This window comes from Dendrobates tinctorius, unplaced genomic scaffold, assembly GCF_039654945.1.
Source record: "Dendrobates tinctorius isolate UK_male_01 unplaced genomic scaffold, ASM3965494v1 ptg000127l, whole genome shotgun sequence".
In the NCBI taxonomy this organism is placed as follows: Eukaryota; Metazoa; Chordata; class Amphibia; order Anura; family Dendrobatidae; genus Dendrobates; species Dendrobates tinctorius.
This window is the reverse complement of record NW_027361795.1, coordinates 16,080,291-16,100,966: the sequence shown is the minus strand read 5'-3', so window position 1 is coordinate 16,100,966 and position 20,676 is coordinate 16,080,291. Positions and strand designations below refer to the sequence as shown.

Below are 20,676 nucleotides of genomic sequence, written 5' to 3'. Positions count from 1 at the left end.
AATGCACAGTGCACAGACAGCATGGGTGCAAGGAATCACAGAGAGCATGGCTCAGGCACTGGCTAGCTGGTCGGGCTGCGGCACAGACAGACGGGCAAGACTGAGGTGAACCCGGCTGAGGCATAACAGGCGACACAGCTGTCACTGGCCGACGAGCACGACTGAGGCACAAGCAGGCGGGCACGGCTAGGGCAGCACGGCAGAGGCACAGACAGGAGGCTAGGAAGGCCAGGCGCGTGCAAAGGGCACGCGAAGAAACAAGGCAAGGTACAGAGCAAGGAACGGAACGTAGGCAGTAGCACAGAGCCGGGTACAAGAGAAGAGAAGCGTAACGTATGCTAGAGCCCAGAACCGGGTACAGAGACATAGAGCTAGCAGCGGAGCGTAGGCCGAAGCCCAAAGCCGGGTCAAGGCAGAGCCTTGAGACTAGCCTGGAAATGTGCAAGAGAGCATCATAGGTCAGAGAGCAGAGATGGTGCGTGTGCCAGGAGGCACAACAGAGCACCAGGCATAGAACAAGGCTAGCAGCGTAGCGCAGGCCGAAGCCCAGAGCCAGGTCAAGGAAGAACCTTGAGACTAGCCTGGAAATGTGCCTGAGGAGCACGATAGGTCAGAGAGCAGAGGAATGGTGCGTGTGCCAGGAGGCACAACAGAGCACCATAGGTAAGAGAGGAGGAATGGTGCGTGTGCCAGGAGGCACAACAGAGCACCCTAGGTCAGAACAAGGAAGACCAGGCAGAAACAGGGAAGTGGAAGCAGTACAAGGAAAGCATAGCATAGACAAAACATGGCAAAGCAGGCAAAGGTAGAGAACACGGGAGGACTACAAGTCCAAGCATGACAGAGAAAAAACATGGCACAAAGGACAACACAAGACTTGGCACAGGACAAGATGCAGAGTACAAGCACAGAGCGTGTGCAGAGACACACGAAAGGGCAAAGTGCAGGGGCACAGAATACGGGGAGCGACCGAGCAGACCAAGCAGCCATGCAGGGAAGCAACACGATACTCAGGCCCTGACCATAGGAAAGGGCGGTCTGATATAGGGCAATAGCACCTGCACTTCCGGGTCAGAACCAGGGGAGAACTTCCGGTTCAGATCCTCCAGGATCATAGAGAGGATAGCTGGGCCAGACTGGGCTGGACCATAGAGAAGGTCACATGATCAGGGAGTCCAGAACCATAGGAAGGATTGCTGGATCAGATACTGCTGGATATAGAGAGGGTCACATGATCATGGAGTCGAGGATCATAGGAAGGATTGCTGGATCAGACACTGCTGGACATAGTGAAGGTCACATGATCAGGGAGTCCAGGAACACAGAGAGGATTGCTGCAGGCAGAGCAGAGACGGCTGGTCACACAGCAACAGTGTGTAGCCATGAGGTAAAACACACATGCGCATACACACTGCTCCAGGAGTCACGCAGTCATGAGGTGCACAGACACACTGCTCCAGGGATCTTGCAGCATAGCAGACATAGTGGGCATGACTGATTCCTACGTGGACGACTGCTTGAAATCCACACCCACAGATGAATCGGTGGTCATAAAGAGGACACAGGAAATGCTCGCTTTGTCCAACTTGAGGCTGCACAAAATTGCTTCCAACAGCCAAAGAATGACGGCTGCTTTTCCCTCTCAAGATTACTCAACTGATCTAAAAGACTTGGATTTGGACACGGACTCCTTTCCCATGCAACGGAGCCTTGGTTTGCTCTGGGATTTGAAGAGAGATGCATTTACCTTTTGGATCAACGAAGAAGAAAAACCTTTCACACGTAGAGGCATCCTATCCAAGATAAACAGCCTGTACGATTCTCTAGGATTTGTAACCCCTGTAACAATCCAAGGTAAAATGAGGTTGAGAGACTTCACCCAAGAGATGTCTGAATGGGATGATCCGCTTCCCATGGAGAAGAGAGATCTGTGGGTAAGATGGAAGAAATCTTTAGAAGCCTTGTCAGATCTTTACGTGACAAGACCATATGCTTCATTGCCATCAACAGAAGTCAAGGCTCAAAAGCTCTGCACCTTCTGCAATGCCTCAACCAAAGCGATTGCAGCAGTGGCATATCTGAAAACAACTGACATCAGGAATAAATGCCATGTAAGGCTTGTTATCAGCAGGACAAAACTAGCACCAGTCCAGGAACACACAATACCCAGACTGGAACTCTGCAGCTCTGCTAACAGTAGAGTTAGCTAAACTTATCTCGACAGAAATTGACCTGGAAATCAAGGACGTTGAGTCCTACTCAGACAGCAAGGTAGTGCTTGGGTACATTTGCAATGAAACTCAACGCTTTTATGTTTACGTCAGCAATCAGGTGCTAAGGATAAGGAGATCCACTTGCCCTAAACAGTGGCACTATGTGTCCACACACCACAATCCTGTGGACCATGCAACTAGATCCTTTGAATCTGGACACCTTAAGGACACAACCTGGTTTACGGGCCCTGCATTCTTTTGCCGTTCAATGCCTTACAGTGGCGAATCAGACACCTTTGAACTGGTAGATCCAGATGCAGATGAAGAAATCCGCCCTCAGGTATCCGCTCTAAGTACGATGACTTCAGACAATCACCTCAAATCCCACCATTTCAGCAGGTTTTCAACCTGGACCTCGCTTGTTCATGCCTTTGCTTGTTTAATTCATGTGGCTCAGTTTTACAAGTCAACAACACACACCAGTCAGAAATCTTGTAAAGGTTGGAACCACTGCAAGCACGCCTTTACCGCTACAAACCTGGAAAATGAAGTGGCATTAGTTAATGCCAAGCGGGGAGTGTTCTGCCCTCTGAATAGGGCAAAAAATGTTTGTATTATATGCTGGGTTAGTTATAGCACCATCTAGTTGTGGCTGAATTTATAGCAGTGTCTTTTATAACATTTTTCAGTCTGTGACTTTAACAGAAGCAACACACATGGGATTGAAGCAATGCTTTGTGGGAAGGAAGCAATGTATTCTGGGACAAAGAAGGGCCATTTTGCTTCTGTGTATATCATAGGATGCATGCGTTTACCTGTCCTCCATGTTAACTCTCCAACTTGAGTTCATTATCCGGGTAAAGCATATCTGGTAAGCTTAATCTTTCTTACAATGCAGTGTGTGCAGAGAGTTTATCAGAGATGTAATTAGACACCTGTGTTTTCTATGTAGGTTGCTTCTGTATTTGTGTTAGCTGTGATCATCTGCCCAATCCTTATGTATGTCATTTGTAATCTTACAGTTTTACCACATGTTCTATACTCTTCACCAATAAACAAGTTAGACTACAGAGAACAGTCTGCTTATATTGGAAGACAGCGCTGTGGTTTATGCTATATGCTGGAGTGCACAACGTGTCAGCGTGCCTGAAGGCAGAACATTAACATGTTAGCTGATAAAGGCAGTATTCACGTGTTACAACTGTGATGCATTTTTTGGCAGCAAAAGCACATTGTTTTGACTGAATTTGCCCAAATTGCAGCAAAATGTTGCAGTTATATAGAAATTGATGCAAACAAAATAAAAAACCCTCATTCTTTGAAAGCAGACTGTAAATGGGCAAGTAGTCGTTTGTTTCTTATGCACACTTTTACAGGAAACATTAAAATCACTGAAAGCGGGAATGTGATGCCAATAATAATGAAACTGTGTAGGGATGTGAAGGGTCTTACCTTGTTCCTGCCCCTGAAGACAAGAGATGTGTCATGTGAATACTCCCATGTGGTTTTATACAAAAAAGTGATGTGCATCTTATGAAATGTATTATGGTAATGTACAGCTTGTAAAGTGTTAATCCAGTGGAGTATAGTATAGGATAAGCTTAGGATAACATAAGTAGGGCTCATATGAAGTATGCTAGTAGGAATGCAGGTGCAGTGACAAGCAGGAGGCAAACCAAGAGTTAACAGGTGTTTTATGCAAGAATAAAAGTAGCCGTTTATGCTCCTCGCAGGAAGTGCGGGGGATTACAACAGTAAAACGGTATACAGTACACAGACAATGTGCAATAACACTTTGCAAAGAAAAGAGTCAACAAATAAGACATGAAAACTTATCAGTTCGTAGTTCCTTGATGGAGAGAGGTTGGAAGGCTCCCCGATAGTGGCGGAGGTGTTGCGAGATGGCATTGAAACGGTCCCAGATGAACTTACCGCACAGTCTCTGTCCTGCAGCAATGCTCCTTGGCTTTTCTTGGTGAAGACTTTCACTCCAGGTATATGGAGGAGAACGAGTGAAGGACTCTGGCACTGAGGGCATAGTGCGAGATCCCGGAGCGCAGACCATGGATGCGCCCTCGCGTACAGGGTGGTGAAGAGGCTCAGCAGTGGTGAGCATGTCAGACCTAGTCAGGGAAACTGATCGGCGAGGGCAGCTATGCTCATCAGTCTGAGGTAATAGGCGGTCCGGTAACGCACAATCAGCGTGCGTGGAGGAGGGAAGGCGGTCGGCCTGGCTGAAAGCTGTATCAGACCATGTGGAGACAGAGTCAACCTTCACCCTAGTGGTCAACTCTCCTCCTGCTAAAAGCCCCGAAAGCCCACGCTCCCTTCCTTTTATAACTGACCTGCCTCTTAAAGTCAGATACTCAGGTCTGTCCAGGTCAGAAAGGTTTCCCCCCAGCAACAATGGTGACAGACCCAACAGTTCCAGCCCAAAGATGCGTGAAGTAGCCCTAGCCCGGTCCATCCTCCTACACATACAGTAAGTGGTTTAGTAACAGCATATAAGATAAGGAAATAGTTAATGATAGAACTAATCCAGTGGGAGGGCACTGGTGTTACTAAAAAGGGGGAGAGGGGTACTTCCTGATAGTGTGAGTTCAGAAAGAGTTAGTGAAATGCACAATGAAGGTCAGGTTCAGATGCAGTAGGTTGCTAGGGGCAGCAAGTGTCGATTGTTCCATTCAGTAGGAAGCATTACTGGGATCCCTAGAGTTCGCACCTGTCATGTCCGGATCCTAAGGTCAGGCATAGGGGTCGCCGGACACATCACGGTGGAAGATGAACAGGGACCCACACAGATGGAAGGTGATGGCAGGTCCCAGGTACACTGCAGAGGTGGAAGAGAAATCCCTGAGACTGACAGAATCAGTAGGCTTGGGGGTAGTCCAGGAAGAGATACTGACAGGACTGAAGAGTGGTGCTAAGAAGGAAAAAATGTGAATTGCTGTGCCCTGTCACCACCTGATGAACTTGAATTGTCTATTAAATGTTTGCCTGTTACAAAGAACCTGGTGTCCCATGCATTGTGTGCAGCGGCTCCTGAGGACGGAAACCTGGAGGCAGCGAAGGCTTGCGACCTACAAGTGAGTGTGATGCACACCACATATGCACAGTGTGCCCCAGTCCCCTTCACTAGGACTGAGGCACACTGTCCCAGTCCCAGTGAAATGTCAAAGAGAAACCTGACAGCAGCTCGGTCACGGCTATCGCACTGATAACACGGCTAATTACACTGATGATTGTCCAGTCATATACAGTTCCAATGGTAGCTCCATGTCTAGGATGCTAAAAGAGTGCTTTCTTGCTATATTCAGTAATCATTGTGGACACAAAAACTGTCTGCATAAAATGGCTTTAATTTAGAAAATTGAGATGCACATAGCATGGCAAACTGAACATAAGTTGCAATAAATCTACTATTTCCATTAAAGCAAAAAAATTAATCAATTTCTCAACAAATATCATCTTCTGTCATTGTCTCCAGTCCTCCATTGTCTCTAAACAACTGAAATTAAGACACTATTTAAAGGGAACATGACAGGTGATACTTGCTGCCCAAACAGTCACAGCCATGTATGTTCGACTTTGCAACGTGTTTCTGAAAAAAAAAACATGCTTTTAAAAGCTGCCGGGACCGAGCTGCACTGTGCAATAGTCATACAGGCGGGTTCCCAGTGGCTCCTCTCCACCTGCTGACAGTGATTGACAAGTCTTTTCCTGTATGCTTATATATTCAGAGACTTGCAAGGTCTCAAAAAAAAACAACACACCGGGTATCTTCCTTCCAGTGGCTGATACCTGCAGCCCCAGGTTCCCTTTAATAGTGAACTCATTAATTATTGTATGTATATAATGTAGCTGAGACACTTACTGATTTCAGAATCAAGAAAATTACATATTCGAACTAGGTTGAATGTAGGTATAAAGCAGGGAGGTATAATATATTGTGCTGATTGTCAGCTCTCCTGAAAGGTGTAATTTAGGAAATCTTTATATTTCCTATAAAATAACAATCCCGAAGCACATATTCATTTTATAATACGTTTAGCATGAAACAGTCAGTACAGATTACAGTGTCAGACTCATTCACAAGGGAAATGTTAAGAGTTGCCAAATTAAACATACAATTCCAGGAGGAATAATAGAGGAATGTAAAACAAATTTCTAAGTGAGGAATACAAATATTTACTCAGACTTTTCAGGCAAGTAAATCCTGTATGTCGCAGGTATATAACATTTTTTATTTAGCTTATATATTTTTTTTACTTGGGCATAAGTAATTCATACTGTAAAATTACATTTCAGTGTATCTTCGCACTTCATTCTTGTCTCCATCTTCCATCCAGATCTTCTAGTCAAAATTGTAATACAGACAGAGAGAAAAAAACATGGCGAACATCTGTGGGTGAGAAATGGAACATGGTCTTAAATATTTCACAAGATTTAAACAATAGCATTTAATTTTTTTACAACCTGATATGTTTTTCATGTCCATCAATGACATTTACTGATTTATTGTGAAGATGCTTTCCACACTACACAAAGCAAAACTGTGCATTGTCAGAAAGAGACTATAGTTGTAGTAAACCACTAACCTATTTCTCTGAGACAAACTGAGGACCACAATGAGAAGAGGCGCTACCTTTGTAGCTGACTTAAAGGAAACTGGTAACATCCAAAAACGCTGTGTACACGCAGCTCCAGGGACAAAATATAGCTATATTCTCCTTATAGCTGCTCACTTCAAAAGCAAGCTGTCAATCAAATTTCTCTGATTACAGCGTGCTCACTGTATGGTGAGTATTGACTGTCATGGCTCACTAAAATGCCCAGTGACTGGAAATGAGCAGCTTCAGGGAGAATATACACTGCTCAAAAAAATAAAGGGAAAACTAAAATACCACATCCTATATATCTCTTAATGAAATATTCCAGTTGAAAATTTGTATTCATTGCAAAGTGGAATGTGTTCAGAACAATAAAACATAACAATTATCAATGTAAATCAAAATGAATATCCCATGGAGGTCTGGATTTGGAATGATACTCAAAATCAAAGTGGAAAATCAAATTACAGGCTGATCCAACTTCAGTGGAAATGCCTCATGATAAGGAAAGGATGCTCAGTATTGTGTGTGGCCTCCACGTGCCTGTATGAATTCCCTACTGTTCAACGCCTGGGCATACTCCTGATGAGGCGGCGGATGGTCTCCTGAGGGATCTCCTCTCAGACCTGGGCTAAAGCATCCGCCAACTTCTGGACAGTCCGTGGTGCAAAGTGATGTTGGTGGATGGAGTGAGACATGATGTCCCAGATGTGCTCAATTGGATTCAGGTCATTGTCCTGCATTAGGAGGAACCCAGGGCCAACCGCACCAGCATATGGTCTCACAAGGGGTCTGAGGATCTCATCTCGGTACCTAATGGCAGTCAGGCTACTTCTGACGAGCACCTGGAGGGCTGTGCGGCCCTCCAAAGAAATGCCACCCCACACCATTACTGACCCACTGCCAAACCAGTCGTGCTGAAGGATGTTGCAGGCAGCAGATCACTCTCCACGGCATCTCCAGACTCTGTCACATCTGTCAAATGTGCTCAGTGTGAACCTGCTTACAACTGTGAAGAGCACAGAGCGCCAGTGGCGAATTTGCCAATCCTGGTGTTCTGTGGAAAATGCCAAGCATCCTGCACAGTGTTGGGCTGTGAGCACAACCCCCATCTGTGGACGTCGGGCCCTCAGACCATCCTCAGGGAGTCGGTTTCTAACCGTTTGTGCAGACACATGCACGTTTGTGGCCTGCTGCAGGTCATTTTGCAGGGCTCTGGCAGTGCTCCTCCTGTACCTCCTTACACAAAGGCGGAGGTAGCGGTCCTGCTGCTGGGTTTTTTTGCCTTCCTGCGGCCCCCTCCACATCTCCTGGTGTACTGGCCTGTCTCCTGGTAGCGCCTCCAGCCTCTGGACACTACGCTGACAGACACAGCAAACCTTCTTGCCACAACTCGCATTGATGTGCCATCGTGGATGAGCTGCACTACCTGAGCCACTTGTGTGGGTTGTAGAGTCCGTCTCATGCTACCACGAGTGTGAAAGCACAACCAACATTCAAAAGTGACCAAAACATCAGCCAGAAAGCATTGATACTGAGAGGTTGTCTGTGGTCCCACCTGCAGAACTACTCCTTTATTGAGGGTGTCTTGATAATTGCCAATAATTTCCATCTGTTTTCTATTCCATTTGCACAACAGCATGTGAAATTGATTGTCAATCAGTGTTGCATCCTAAGTGGACAGTTTGATTTCACAGAAGTTTGATTTACTTGTAGTTATATTCTGTTGTTTAAGTGTTCCCTTTATTTGTTTTGAGCAGTGTATATATTTTGGATAGAGTTTCTGTATAAGGGTACTGTACTGTATAGGGATATGTTTACATCGACTGACTGGCAGCACTAAATGACTACCAGTCAGCTCTTAAATGACGTGCACTGAATGATTTGTGTCATATTGTATAGTATCCACTGTTATATATAGTGTTGTCTTTTATTACATAGCATTCCCTTTTTTGTTTTGCATAGCGCCCTTCTCTATTACATGGCATCCTCTTGCTATATATAGTGCTATTTCTTACTACATAGCGATATATATATAATAAAAGATACGAGGGGTTGCTGATAACTCTTTGGCTTTGTGATCTTTTATTGTTTCTATGGTAACGAATGTAACATCACATGAAAGCCTTATGTGTTTAATATATGTTTTCAAAATGTTGTGTTTTTAACTTATGGCAATTGTGTTCTGCGCACGTGGGAAAACAAAATAGCGGAGTCTAATGCGATATTCACAGCAAATGAGAGCAGAGGAGTGATAAAATTCTTGTTTCTGCAAGGAAAGTCCCAAAGGATATGGGTCGCCCTCCCAGGACTGTGGGGTACTCGGTACCGGGCCGGTCTCTCTCTCTCAGAGGGGAATGTCACAGCAGCGGTGACCCCGTCCGTGGCCCTGGGCACCCATTGTGACCAAGTTTGTGGATAGATGATTCGTGATGTCACCTGTGGTGTTCGGCAAGGGAGATGTTAAGCCGACGCTGCAGACAGATCCTCTGGGACAGATGGTGTGGTGCAGCAATGATGTTATAGCCCTCCACAGGCAGGGCTGTTGTCCCAGGGCAGAGTAGGTGTAGTGACACTTAGATGGTGTAGTGTCTGGCGCAGGGAATGTAGCAGTGCTGGGCAGGCGGACGCAGGAATGAATGGAGGACACCAGGGCATGTAGTTCCAAAGCTTTACTCACAGTCTGTAGTGCCCGCTTCCGTGCCATGTCTTCCAGGTGAGGAACTCAGTCAACCTCCAGGACAGGTGAAGCACTCCTTTCCAACACTCCGCCAACATATGTGCCTTTTCTGAACGTCTCCTTTCTAGCGCCTGTGATGAAGTCCTCTCAATACTGAGTTACACTGGAGTTCCTTCTTTCTGATGTTAACTCTACTTGTATGGCAGACAGCTGTAGCCTGCTTCAGGGGACTCTCTGCTACCAAGTCCCGGCTCACTATCGTTGCTGTTGTGCCCCCAAGTCTTGTGTGGGAATAAAGCATTTACAGCTTCCTATTCCTCCGGTGTCTGTTGCAGGACCATTAGTATCTGAACAACCTCGGGGACCGGACCCCGGCCTTGCGCTTAGGCTTGGAAGGGATTCTCCTCTAACCCCAATTCCACAGTCCTCTTCAACTCCTTACGTTCCGTACTAATCCTTCTTTCTTATGGAGAATTAGGCTTTCTTAAATGTCTCTTTCCTGTGCCAGCAGGTCACTGAGGCCTGCTGCAGCACTTCCCTCAATCCATCCCTCTCTTGGGGATCTCCTTACACAGGTCCGACCTCGTCAGACTCCTGTGACTAACTCCCTAATCCTATCTTCTTCCCTCTCTTTAGTGTAAGCTCAGCTCCACCCACCTCCCAGCACGTTTCATGTTCCAAGCAGGGAGCTACCAAGGTGCTTTGCAAAACTCCAAGCAGGGAGCCATCAAAGGTGCTTTGCTACAGTACTTTGTGGTGTGCGGTGCAGGTGTTGGAGTGTGGTCAGGAGTCTCCACCTTACCTGGATGGTGGGGTACCACACCTCAGGAGGAGGTGCAGTACCTCTGTGGCGACTGAACCCTCAGGGGCGCCACAGATATCCATGGGGATATGTCGCAGACATTGGGGGATCAACGCCCTTCATATTCTACAGTTAAGAACTGGGTTGCCAAATTTAAAACAGGCTACTTCAGCACCAATGATGAGGAACGTCATAGGCAACTGAGACTGGTTGTTGAACAGTAGAAACAAACATGGCACTCATTCAAATTGGAGATATCGGTGCTCAGGTAGGGATCCAGCCTGTACTGTATATATCAGTGAAGAAGAACTTGGCACTCAAAAAATTATGTAGAAAAAAAGGCCATTTATTGGTATCCAGTAGACATATAGTTAAACCTTTCAGTCCCTAAGTGGACCTTCATCAGAACTGGTTCAGAGAAAAATTCAGAGGAAGATTCTATGTTCCACTCTGTGTAGTAATACTTCAATGGGATTGGATGTCTGAGTGATAATCACGGATCTGTGTGAAGCAGCACGCCTGGGCTGTGTGACCTCCGTCGCTATGGATAAGCGCCAATAAATGGACTTTTTTTCTGCATAATTTTTTGAGTGCCAAGTTCTTCTTCACCGAGACTAGTTGTTGTTCCGGAGATCGTCGATGCTGTGTATGGTGATTTTCAGCTAAAGCATTAGCAGACATCTTGGGGATTTCCCTTGAACATGTTTGTGTAATTAATCATCCATGAACATTTGGACATGAAGAAGCTATCTGCAAAGTGAATCCCTAAATGTATGACAACAGATCAGAAAAGCAAGCGAGTGAAAACTTCCCAGTCCATTTGTCAGCTTTTCCAAACTGATAAGAACTTCCTGGAATGACTGGTCACTATGGACGAGACCTGGATTTATTTATATGTCCCTGAAACCAAGGAGCAGTCAAAAGAGTGGCAGCACAGTGGTTCTCCTCGTCCAAAGAAGTTCTGGGTGCAAAAATCAGCCACTAAAGATGATGGAGTCTGTGTTCTGGGATAAGGAGGGTGTGCTGCTAGAAGACTACCTTTAAAAGGGTTCCACCATCAATGCAAGGTATTACATTGAACTTTTGGACCAAATGAAGGTAGCTCTGAAGGTCAAAAGGCACAGCAAGCTGTCCAAAGGAATCTTGTTCCTGCAAGACAACGCCTCCGCTCACACTGCACAAGCAACCAAGACAAAACTGACGGATCTGGGCTTCCAGCTGGTTGACCACCCACCTTATTCCCCAGGTCTAGCTCCCTCCAACTATCATCTGTTTCCAAACCTGAAGAAACACCTCAAGGGTACCAAATTTCACACAATTTCTGATTCCATGGCTGTTTCGTCAGAGCAGCCTGGGCAGCAGATTGGGAGGATACTGACGCAGACTGGAAGAGAGACAGAGCTCCCGGTCACAGAGTAAAGACTGGGGTACCACGCACAGAGACGGCAGACTGTGAGTACGTGAGACTGTATACTGCGGAGACAGCAAAGATGCGCCCTGACCCCTGTGGACACACTGAGACCCGCAGAGAAGCGGAGGCCTGTATAGAGACTGATGCCAGAGCAGAGACCGTAGCACGTGACTACGTAAAGCTGGAGTCTGCAGTGACAGATGAGGTGTGTCCTTACCCCCATGTGAAGTCTGTGTCCAGTGCAAAGGCAGCAGCTAGTACAAAGGCAGCAGCTAGTACAAAGACAGCAGCTAGTGTGAAGACAGCAGCTAGTGTGGATACAGCAGCACGTGCAGAGGCAGTGATCCATCCTGAGAGATCTAACAGGGTCTCCAGGGGAGTGTTGTTTCCCCTGGAAGAGGCTGTTGTGCTTAGATAAAGGACTCAGAGCAGAGGGGACCCCGTTTGCCCATTACCCCCTCTACCTCCAGCAATAACCCTTGAGACCCCAGTGGAGGAATGTAAAGACACAGAGTACAGAAGGACTACAGACGACAAGAGCTGCTGGTGATTCAGCGCCAACGTGGGAGAAGAGTGACCCTTCCATCAAGACCCCTTCAGACTGATAAGTGCCTTCATAGGAAAACCCCTGATAAGATGGTCAAATCCTGTTTATTCCTTTTTTGACTGTTTGATCTCATTATATCAATACTTCACCGTTTATTTTGCCTGTATTATTCCCTGTAAATAAACCTCCCCTTTAACTGTTGGTCCGTCTGTTCCATGGTGACATACTCATTCCGGCACTTTATTACATATAGCGCTGTACATAAGGGAAAAAAATTGAGTGTTAAGCTACGTGCACTGCTGTCCCTGTCATTTTACTTCTGCAGATGTACACGACAGCACCTGTGTTAATCACGTGACCCCCCAGGGCCCTAACTACTCTTAATCTGCCCTTGTACCTACCTACTGTCTTTTATTGTTACGTCATCTTAAAAATTATTTACACTAAATCAAGACATTTAACTGTGCAGGTCTGCTTTTACACACATTTAAATTGTCAAAATGGAGACACAAACACATCTATCCGATATTACAGGTACGCTAGTTTGGTAAAACCTTTTTTGGAAAGTGTCCAAAATGTATGGTAGACAAAAAAGTGGCAACTGAAAACAGACCTAGTAGTATGAGAGAAAAAAACATACCATGGCAAAATATGTGGAAGCTGCTAGCAGCAGAAGCATCACTGGCACAGTTGGCATCACACATCCTGGCAGTAAATAATATCTAACGCAGGTCACGCTTGCCCTCCTGCACCTCTGGCAAGCACATTAGTGGGGAGGAAGCGAAGGTAGTAATGGAATATGTGTCACATCACTCATCTCAGTCACAGCAGGTTTATGTTACCTCTCACAGGGAAAATGCCAATTTGTTCTATACAGTCCACCTCCTCTGCCACCAAAACACCTAATCTTTTTTATAGCACATTAGTGACACCTCTATTTGTTCAGCCCCTTAGACTCCCAACCTACTGGCCCAGAGCAATAGATATTTCACACAAAAAAATTTTTCCTGTTGATTATTGCAGGGTTCGCATTCTTTGCAGGACGAGAATACATTTTTATTGATACCATATTTTTTTCTATACTTCTTTTTCCTAATTTTTTTTTAATTTTTGGCATGATATTTTTTTTAATGGCTTTTGTAGTATGGGTAATGGTACAGTTTAATAGCTTGGCTCGTTACAGATGCAGCGATAACAAAGTGCACTTTTTTTATTTAGTTTGTACATAAACAGCATTTTTAGTGGAAAAATATTTTTCGATTATTTTTGCATACTGTATTTTTCAGATTATAAGAAGCACTTTTTTCCCAAAAAATTTGGGAGAAAATGGAGGTGTGTCTTATAATCCAAATGTAGTTTACCAGGGGGTGGGCTGCAGTGGAGCAGGGTCCCAGGAGGCAGGGTTGCTGCTGCAGGAAGCTGGCGGCAGCTGCAGGAGTGGGGAAATGCTGTGAGCCCCTGGCTGGGAGGAGGAGGTGTTCAGCGGTGCAAGGTTGCGGTGGGCTCTTTCAGAAAATGCAGAGATCCCCACACTTCCCATTCTTTTCATGGCGGTTTATAATGAAACCAGATTTATATCATGTTTTTATGCTTTGCACACTAAAAACTTTATTTTCCAAAAATGAATTTCTGTATCACCATATTCTGGGATCTTTACCTTTATTATCTTTTTGCCTAATGCACCTTACTAGGGCTTGTTTTTTGTGTGACGGTGTGGCATTTTCATTTGTACTATTTGTACTCCATTTTTTAGTGGCAAAACGGGTTTTCGTGATTTGTGTGGGCCGTTTTGTTTTACTTTTTTACACATTTTATTTTACTTTTTTTACTTTTTCACTTAGCCCTACTAAGGGACATGTTTATTTTTACTTTGATCAGTAGTTTTATGCATTGCATTGTTCATGTACTGCAGTGCATGATACTTGACTGTTGTGAGTTCATTTTCCCCTTCACTACTGAGGCCCGAGGAACTCCCTCTTCTGGTAAAGAAAGGTAGTGAGCCTGATTATCAAACACCTGAGTCTGATGATGATGACTGGCTGAGTGGAGTTACTGACTGGATATAAGGCTGCCGACGCCCTTCTGCCCTGCGGGTGATTTCTCTGTGGGATCCTTGGAGACCAGTCTGAATTCCTGCTCCTCTAAAGCTAAGTTTTCTGCTCGGCTTTTTGCATTTGTGCTTAGACTTTGTTTTGCTTTGTTTTTCTGGATTTCTGCCATTCCCTGCTGGGGTGTGCTGAATTCCTTTAGCTCTGTCTTCTGAAAATACCTGAGTGCTGATTTAGTTTTTGAAGCCTAGCTGCTTCAGGGTCTTTTTCATATCAGCTTGTTGGCTTATGTCTTTGATAGGGTTTTGGCAGATTGCAGACAGCAACCTTCCTTTCCTGTTCTGTTTAGCTAGCTTGGGCCCCATCGTTTGCTCAGCCTATCTTTCTATCTGTGTGAGTGTTTTTTCATCCTGCTTCACCGTCATTATATGTTGGGGGCTGCCTTTTACTTTGGGGTCTGCTCTGGGCAGTTTAGATTTCCTTTTCTGTCTTTAGGCTATTTAGTGCTCCGGCTGTGATCAAGGGGTCTAGGGCATCGTAGGAACCCCCCACAGCTACTGCTAGTTGTATTGCTAGGTTCAGGGGTCTGCAATCTGATAGTTGCCAACTTCTCTGGTTTTCTGGACGTAGCTTCTATTTTTGTGTCTGCCTCCTACGGTGACTCAATCATAACACTTGACGCAGCCTGTTAGTCTCTGCTTATAGCAGTATGTAACACGTCACCAAATACTGGAAGATGACTTCATAGTGCTATGGCAAACATCAGCAACCCCGGTTATGATCGCAGGTGGCTGTTGGTGTCAAACGGGGTCTTTTAACCCATTTTAGCTACTTAGATACTGCTATTGCGATTGACAGCGGTATGTAAGGGTTTAATTGGCTGTGATGAGTTCCAAAACCAGTCAGGGACGATGCAGGGTCCCAGCTGTCATATACAGCTGTCACTCTTGGGATTTTCTTCCGCTGGGGGTCGCTATTAACTCATTCCATTTTAAAATGGCAATGAGGGAATGAGCCCTTAACGACCATTGTTATAATGCGTTCAGTGGTCATTAGGGGGTTAAGTCATAGAGGTGAGCCGGCACGGAGTCATTCACGGTTCAATGCATAGTGAACAGTGGCTGTAACCTGACTGACAGCTGGCTCTAATGCGATGCAAAAAAGAAACAAAATATATACACACCTGACAATTTCAATTTGATGTCTGTGTCTCTGAGCCTTCTCTTCTGGTAGTGACATTATGTGACTGCTACAATGAATTATGCATCCTCACTGCAGCCAGTGATTGGATAATATGGTCACAAGTCCAAGTGACCAGTATTATATGTACGAATATGGGATGGTCAGAGATCATTACAATGGCACTAGAGCAGAGGAGCATTGAATTGGTAAATATTGGGTAAATTATTACTTTTACATATCCCCAGCTGTTTTTTTTTAAATTCTGGACATCTTTAATTATGATGATGATGATAGTAAAAAGAATGTAACCTACCTCAACTCCAAGTACACCTAGGCCAACAGCAGCAGATATGGAAATATACTTTTTCAAGCTTCTAGCAATGGTACTATAACAGCCCTGGTGAAAAAGAGGGAAAAGCAAGACATATTGTTAAAGATAAATTGGAATAGCAAAAGTTAAATTTACTGAATTCTGACTTTTTCTTATGGCTTTAGTTAAATTTACATTAAGGCCACGTTCAAATTATCAGGCTGCGTTCACACGTTGCGTTTTTTTAGTGTTTTTGCAGCAGTTTTTAATGCACGTTTTTGCAGCGAAAATGCAAAAAAACTGCATCCCATGCATACCTATGGGATTCCGCAATGCTGTGCTAATGCTGCGGATTTTCCCGTGGCGGAATCGCATCGCGGAAAAATACGCAGAATGCTCATTAATTTTGCGGAATCGCGGGGATTCCGCCCACATAGGAATGCATTGTTCTGCTTACTTTCCACATGTGGCTGTGCCCACCATGCGAAAAGTAAGCAGAACATTTGCAGATGGTACCCAGGGGGTGGAGGAGAGGAGACTCTCCCCCAGGCTGTGGGTACCATATCCCTGTAAAAAATAGAATAAAAAATAAAAAAATCGGTTTATATTCACCTTCTGGCATCCCGCGCAGCCTTCCCGGGCGTCAGCGATGCTCCCGTTCCCAGTAATGCCTTGCGAGACCTTTGTTGACGTTGCAGTCTCGCGATACTGTAGCGGTCCCTATTCCTCGTGAGATCGCTACAGTATCGCGAGACTGCGACGTCATCAAAGGTCTCGCAAGGCATTACTGGGAGGAGCATCACTGAGGCCCGGGAAGGCTGCGCAGGATGCAGGAAGGTGAATATAACCCGATTTTGTATTTTTTAAATTATTTTTAACATTAGATCTTTTTACTACTGATGCCGCATAGGCAGCCGCAATAGTAAAAAATTGGTCACACTAGTCAAACACTATGTTTGATGAGTGTGACCAACTTGTCAATCAGTTCTCCAAGCGATGCTACAGAGCGCTTGTAAAACTCTAGCATTCTGCAAGCTAATTGCGCTTGCAAATCACTAGTTTTTCCACGGGAAAATCGCGGGAATTTAAAATGCAATTTTCCCGTGGAATGGAATTCCGTAATTCCCGCAGAAGTTACCGCGGGAATTCCGCAAAGTGTGCACATAGCCTCAGTATTTAGTCAGTATTTTACCTCAGTATTTGTAGGCCAAAGTCAGGAGTGGAACAGTCAGAGGAAAAGTATAATAGAAACACATCACTGCTTCTGTATTTATCGCTCACTCCTGGTTTTGGCTTACAAATACTGATGTAAGATACTGACCTAATACTTATCTGCCGCCGTCTTCACGATCTATCAGCCCTGCTCCAGTTGTTTCTCATAAGTTTTTGAACTGCTTGATCGTTCCGAGTTCACTGGAGCAAGTCAGAGGTCACTTTTCAATGCAAGTCTATGAAAGCCCCGTTCTGGTTATCATGGACTTACATTGAGCGCTAAATACAGTATTAAGAAGAGGTTCTTGGCAGCTCTTGATTTGAAAAAATATAATAAAACAAAGTTTTATTTTCAATCCATTAAAAAATGTGGACTGGTTTAACTCTATGGATTGAGCTTATATTGTAGCACAGTTGATACATCCTCTGTAATGCATATACTAAGTCAGACTTCAATGATTGTTTCTGCAAGGCTGCCAGTATGAAGAAATTTACCTCAATTAGGATTGTAATTTCAGTAATTACTACATAAAGGCTGCCTTGGTGAAATTGTGAATCTCCATCTATCACTAAGGTGATTCCTGATCTGCGTAAGTACTTGCTCTATTTTTAACTATTGCAATGTAGTGATGTATTGATCTGCAGCACTGATCTTCATATTATGACTTATATAGAGATTTTTTAGAGTCAGCCATCATTGAGTCAAGGCATCACTGTTATTTAGGATGCCAACCTCCACGGCAAGGAAGAGAACAGGTCTTTTCAAGGGCCTCTTATTGGGATATTGTAGTCAATAACCTTAGGTCTGTTATATAAATTATTTTAACTATATATCGCTTGTGACAAAGTCATTGGCAAGGTGCTAGAGGGGAGATATGTTTCACTGAGGCTAATGGCTTCAGTGATTAAAAACCCAGAAGTTTTCCTCCAGCACACTAAGTGTTAAGATGGGCTAACTAGCCATTTTGTTGAAGAGCTTGGTTTTTGTGGACCACCATAGAACAGATGGCAGAATGTCCACCTTGTCTCCACTCCAGGGTGTGGTTTGGGGCTTAAATAGTTGGCCTCCAGAGACAGTCAGTGTTCAGTAGGGCTGGAGAGAGGAACTTCAGCATTTTGTGCTCTGAGGAGGAAGAACTGAACCTGTGGGTGCTAAGTTCTCTTTAGCCTGCAGATTTCCACAGATATAGAGGTTGGATATCATTTTATTTTCCTGTTTTGCGTGAAGGGCTGTGCTTATTTTCACTTCACGTTGGTTTATTCTGCCTGTATAGTAAACTAATGGAAGATTTAAAAAGATAATGTTCCCCTTCCTAACTCTATGTACCGCTGTGTGAACTGATCTACCACATCCTTTTTGTGCATTTCAAATATCAATATTTTTAGATAATTACGGTACTCTCTTTGGGGAATATATGATGATTTGGGAATATTTGCTGCATCAATTCGCAATACCTCTTCCCTATTTGAATTAAATATTGTCACATATGAAATTATTTTTTATTTTTTAGGGGGTCATTTCAAATAGTCTCTAATAAAGATTACATTTCTATACATAAAGTTATTGGTTGCTATGCACACAAAATGTTTCAGTCTTGTTAAATTTAAGTTTTTCCCCGGCAGAAATATTTATCTCACTGCAGGTTGCAGAATCCTAACAGTGAGCAGTATGAACATGGTCAGGATTTTACAGTGTTTGCCTGCTGGAGTGGTGGTCATGTTTGCATTCACGTGCAGTCAAGGTAGTCTTTTAGCATCTCTCAATGAAATACTGAGAGATGCAGGAAAACAGCTAGATGACACTTGATCTCAAGTCTGCAAATCACATATGAGCGATCATGGAACAACCACTCCAGTGGGCAAGTTGAATGTAATCTTAACAATATGCATATTGCAGAAAAACAACCCTTCACCAGAAAAACTCTATATATATTTGCAAATATAGTGGCCCTTATTACAGATTTATACCTGATTATTAGTGTAGTTGGGAGTGTTCTCCATGCATTTCCTTTTGTCCTTTATGATTCCAGATAAAACTGGGTGGTCACGCTTGCAGCAAGCTTCTGGCCATGGTGCAAAAGGATACAGATAGTGGAAATGGGATCTGTTATCAAAGTCATTTAATCCAGATATACCACAACAGGAAAGCTAAACCAGGTAAAAATCAGGAAACAATTTAGTACCTTATATCGAAAACATCAACAGATATTATTTTGACATATTTTCATAAAATAGTGACATATCATAGTAAACATTTTGGCCATGATTCCTCATTTGCTGGGGATTATTAAGTAAGTTTTCTTTTTATCTTGTTGTATTAGTTGCTGTTTTCGGCACCAAATTCATTAAAATAGCACACTCTATTCATGAATTTGGCACAAAGTCAAAAATGTTTTTATTTCCTTTCTTGAACTTTTTTTGTGACTTTTGGCACCAAAAAGTCACAAAAATGTCACCAAAATTATACTAGGGGTGGACTATAGTGCAGTTGAGCCAAATTTTTCAGATTTTTTTTGAGCAATTGATGAATCAGGCGAAAAAATGTTTAATCATTAAACTCCACCCACAAAGCGGAAAACCAGAAAAATTAGGCAAGCACCAAGTACATATAAAATAGACTTAAAAAAGGAACAAAGACTTTATTTAATATATACTGTACAAATTCAATAACATATAGACAGTCATTTTTTTGTTTATTAGGTTGTCTGCTTTCAAGAAAGTACATAGCGTTTGAGAGTATTTTCAATTTTTTATGGTATGTGATTACTGCTTTTCATGAAAATTTACTTTTTTAATATTTTGCTTACCATACGATTCAGGTCTCTTCAGTTTTCATGATTTTGTGCCTAAGCCACATGTGCAAACAGTTTGCATATTTAACTGTTATATTAAACAGAAGTTGAATTTCTAATGCTATGCGTTTTCAGACTTTAACCCCTCTAATACTAGGCATACTGGTATTTTCTATTCAGAAAGAGGTCCATTTGCAGGAACTCATCTGTACATTCTTGTGATAGTGCAGGCACAGGAGATGTGCCCAGCATAAACACCACATAAGCTCAACTTATCTAACAGCTGAGCTTTGCAGCAACCGATCCAGTTTTTTTTTATCCCTCTAGATGATGCTAACTGTGGGATCTAGATGGTTTTGAGAAGGAAAGGGTCTCAGTCTTTATCCCAACAGCCTCTCAACAATTTGATCACAGGGTGCAAATAGTTGTTATGGCATCTGGAGGTCAAACAATGACATCTAGGTCTCCAGCTACCTGCATAAGCAGTGACTTAGGGAATGTTTCTACGTGACTTAGGGAATGTTTCTCCGTTCAAGATTACATCCGAATTAGCTGTGGGTTGAACATTCAATCTGCAGCATCCAGATGGTACAGCATAGTGGAGGGGATTTTATGAAAATCCCGTGTCCGCTATGCGTCTTAATATGCAGTTGACACACCCGCGAAACTGGACATGCAGCACATCTTTTTAGAACGCAGCATGTCTGTTTACCTTGCAGAGATGCTCAGTCTCCGCAAGGTAAATAGCCTACTCTATGTACACACTGCGGCGATTTCGAATGTGTTCAATGAGCACATACGGAATCACCGCGCGTACAGAGGGGGCGGGGCTTTGGGCAGAGTGGGGTTTCCGCTCCTTCCAAAAGTGC

At 43.9% G+C, this 20,676-nt stretch overlaps 1 protein-coding gene and 1 long non-coding RNA gene across 3 annotated transcripts in view; one reads left to right on the top strand and one right to left on the bottom strand.

The window, feature by feature from the left end:
- LOC141047452 (uncharacterized) overlaps window positions 1-20,676 on the top strand; it is a 272,005-nt gene that overhangs the window by 197,985 nt on the left and 53,344 nt on the right. The gene's annotated exons all lie outside the window — the stretch shown is intronic.
- Window positions 5,612-20,676, bottom strand: part of LOC141047451 (tetraspanin-18-like) — a 65,002-nt gene continuing 49,937 nt past the window's right edge. Inside the window, exons 5-7 of the mRNA XM_073542558.1 lie at window positions 18,984-19,163; window positions 15,807-15,890; window positions 5,612-6,615 (exon numbers count right to left, since the gene is read on the bottom strand). Of these exons, the coding sequence (XP_073398659.1) occupies window positions 6,568-6,615; window positions 15,807-15,890; window positions 18,984-19,163 (312 nt within the window). The 3' untranslated portion in view covers window positions 5,612-6,567. The remainder of the gene's footprint in view (window positions 6,616-15,806; window positions 15,891-18,983; window positions 19,164-20,676) is intronic.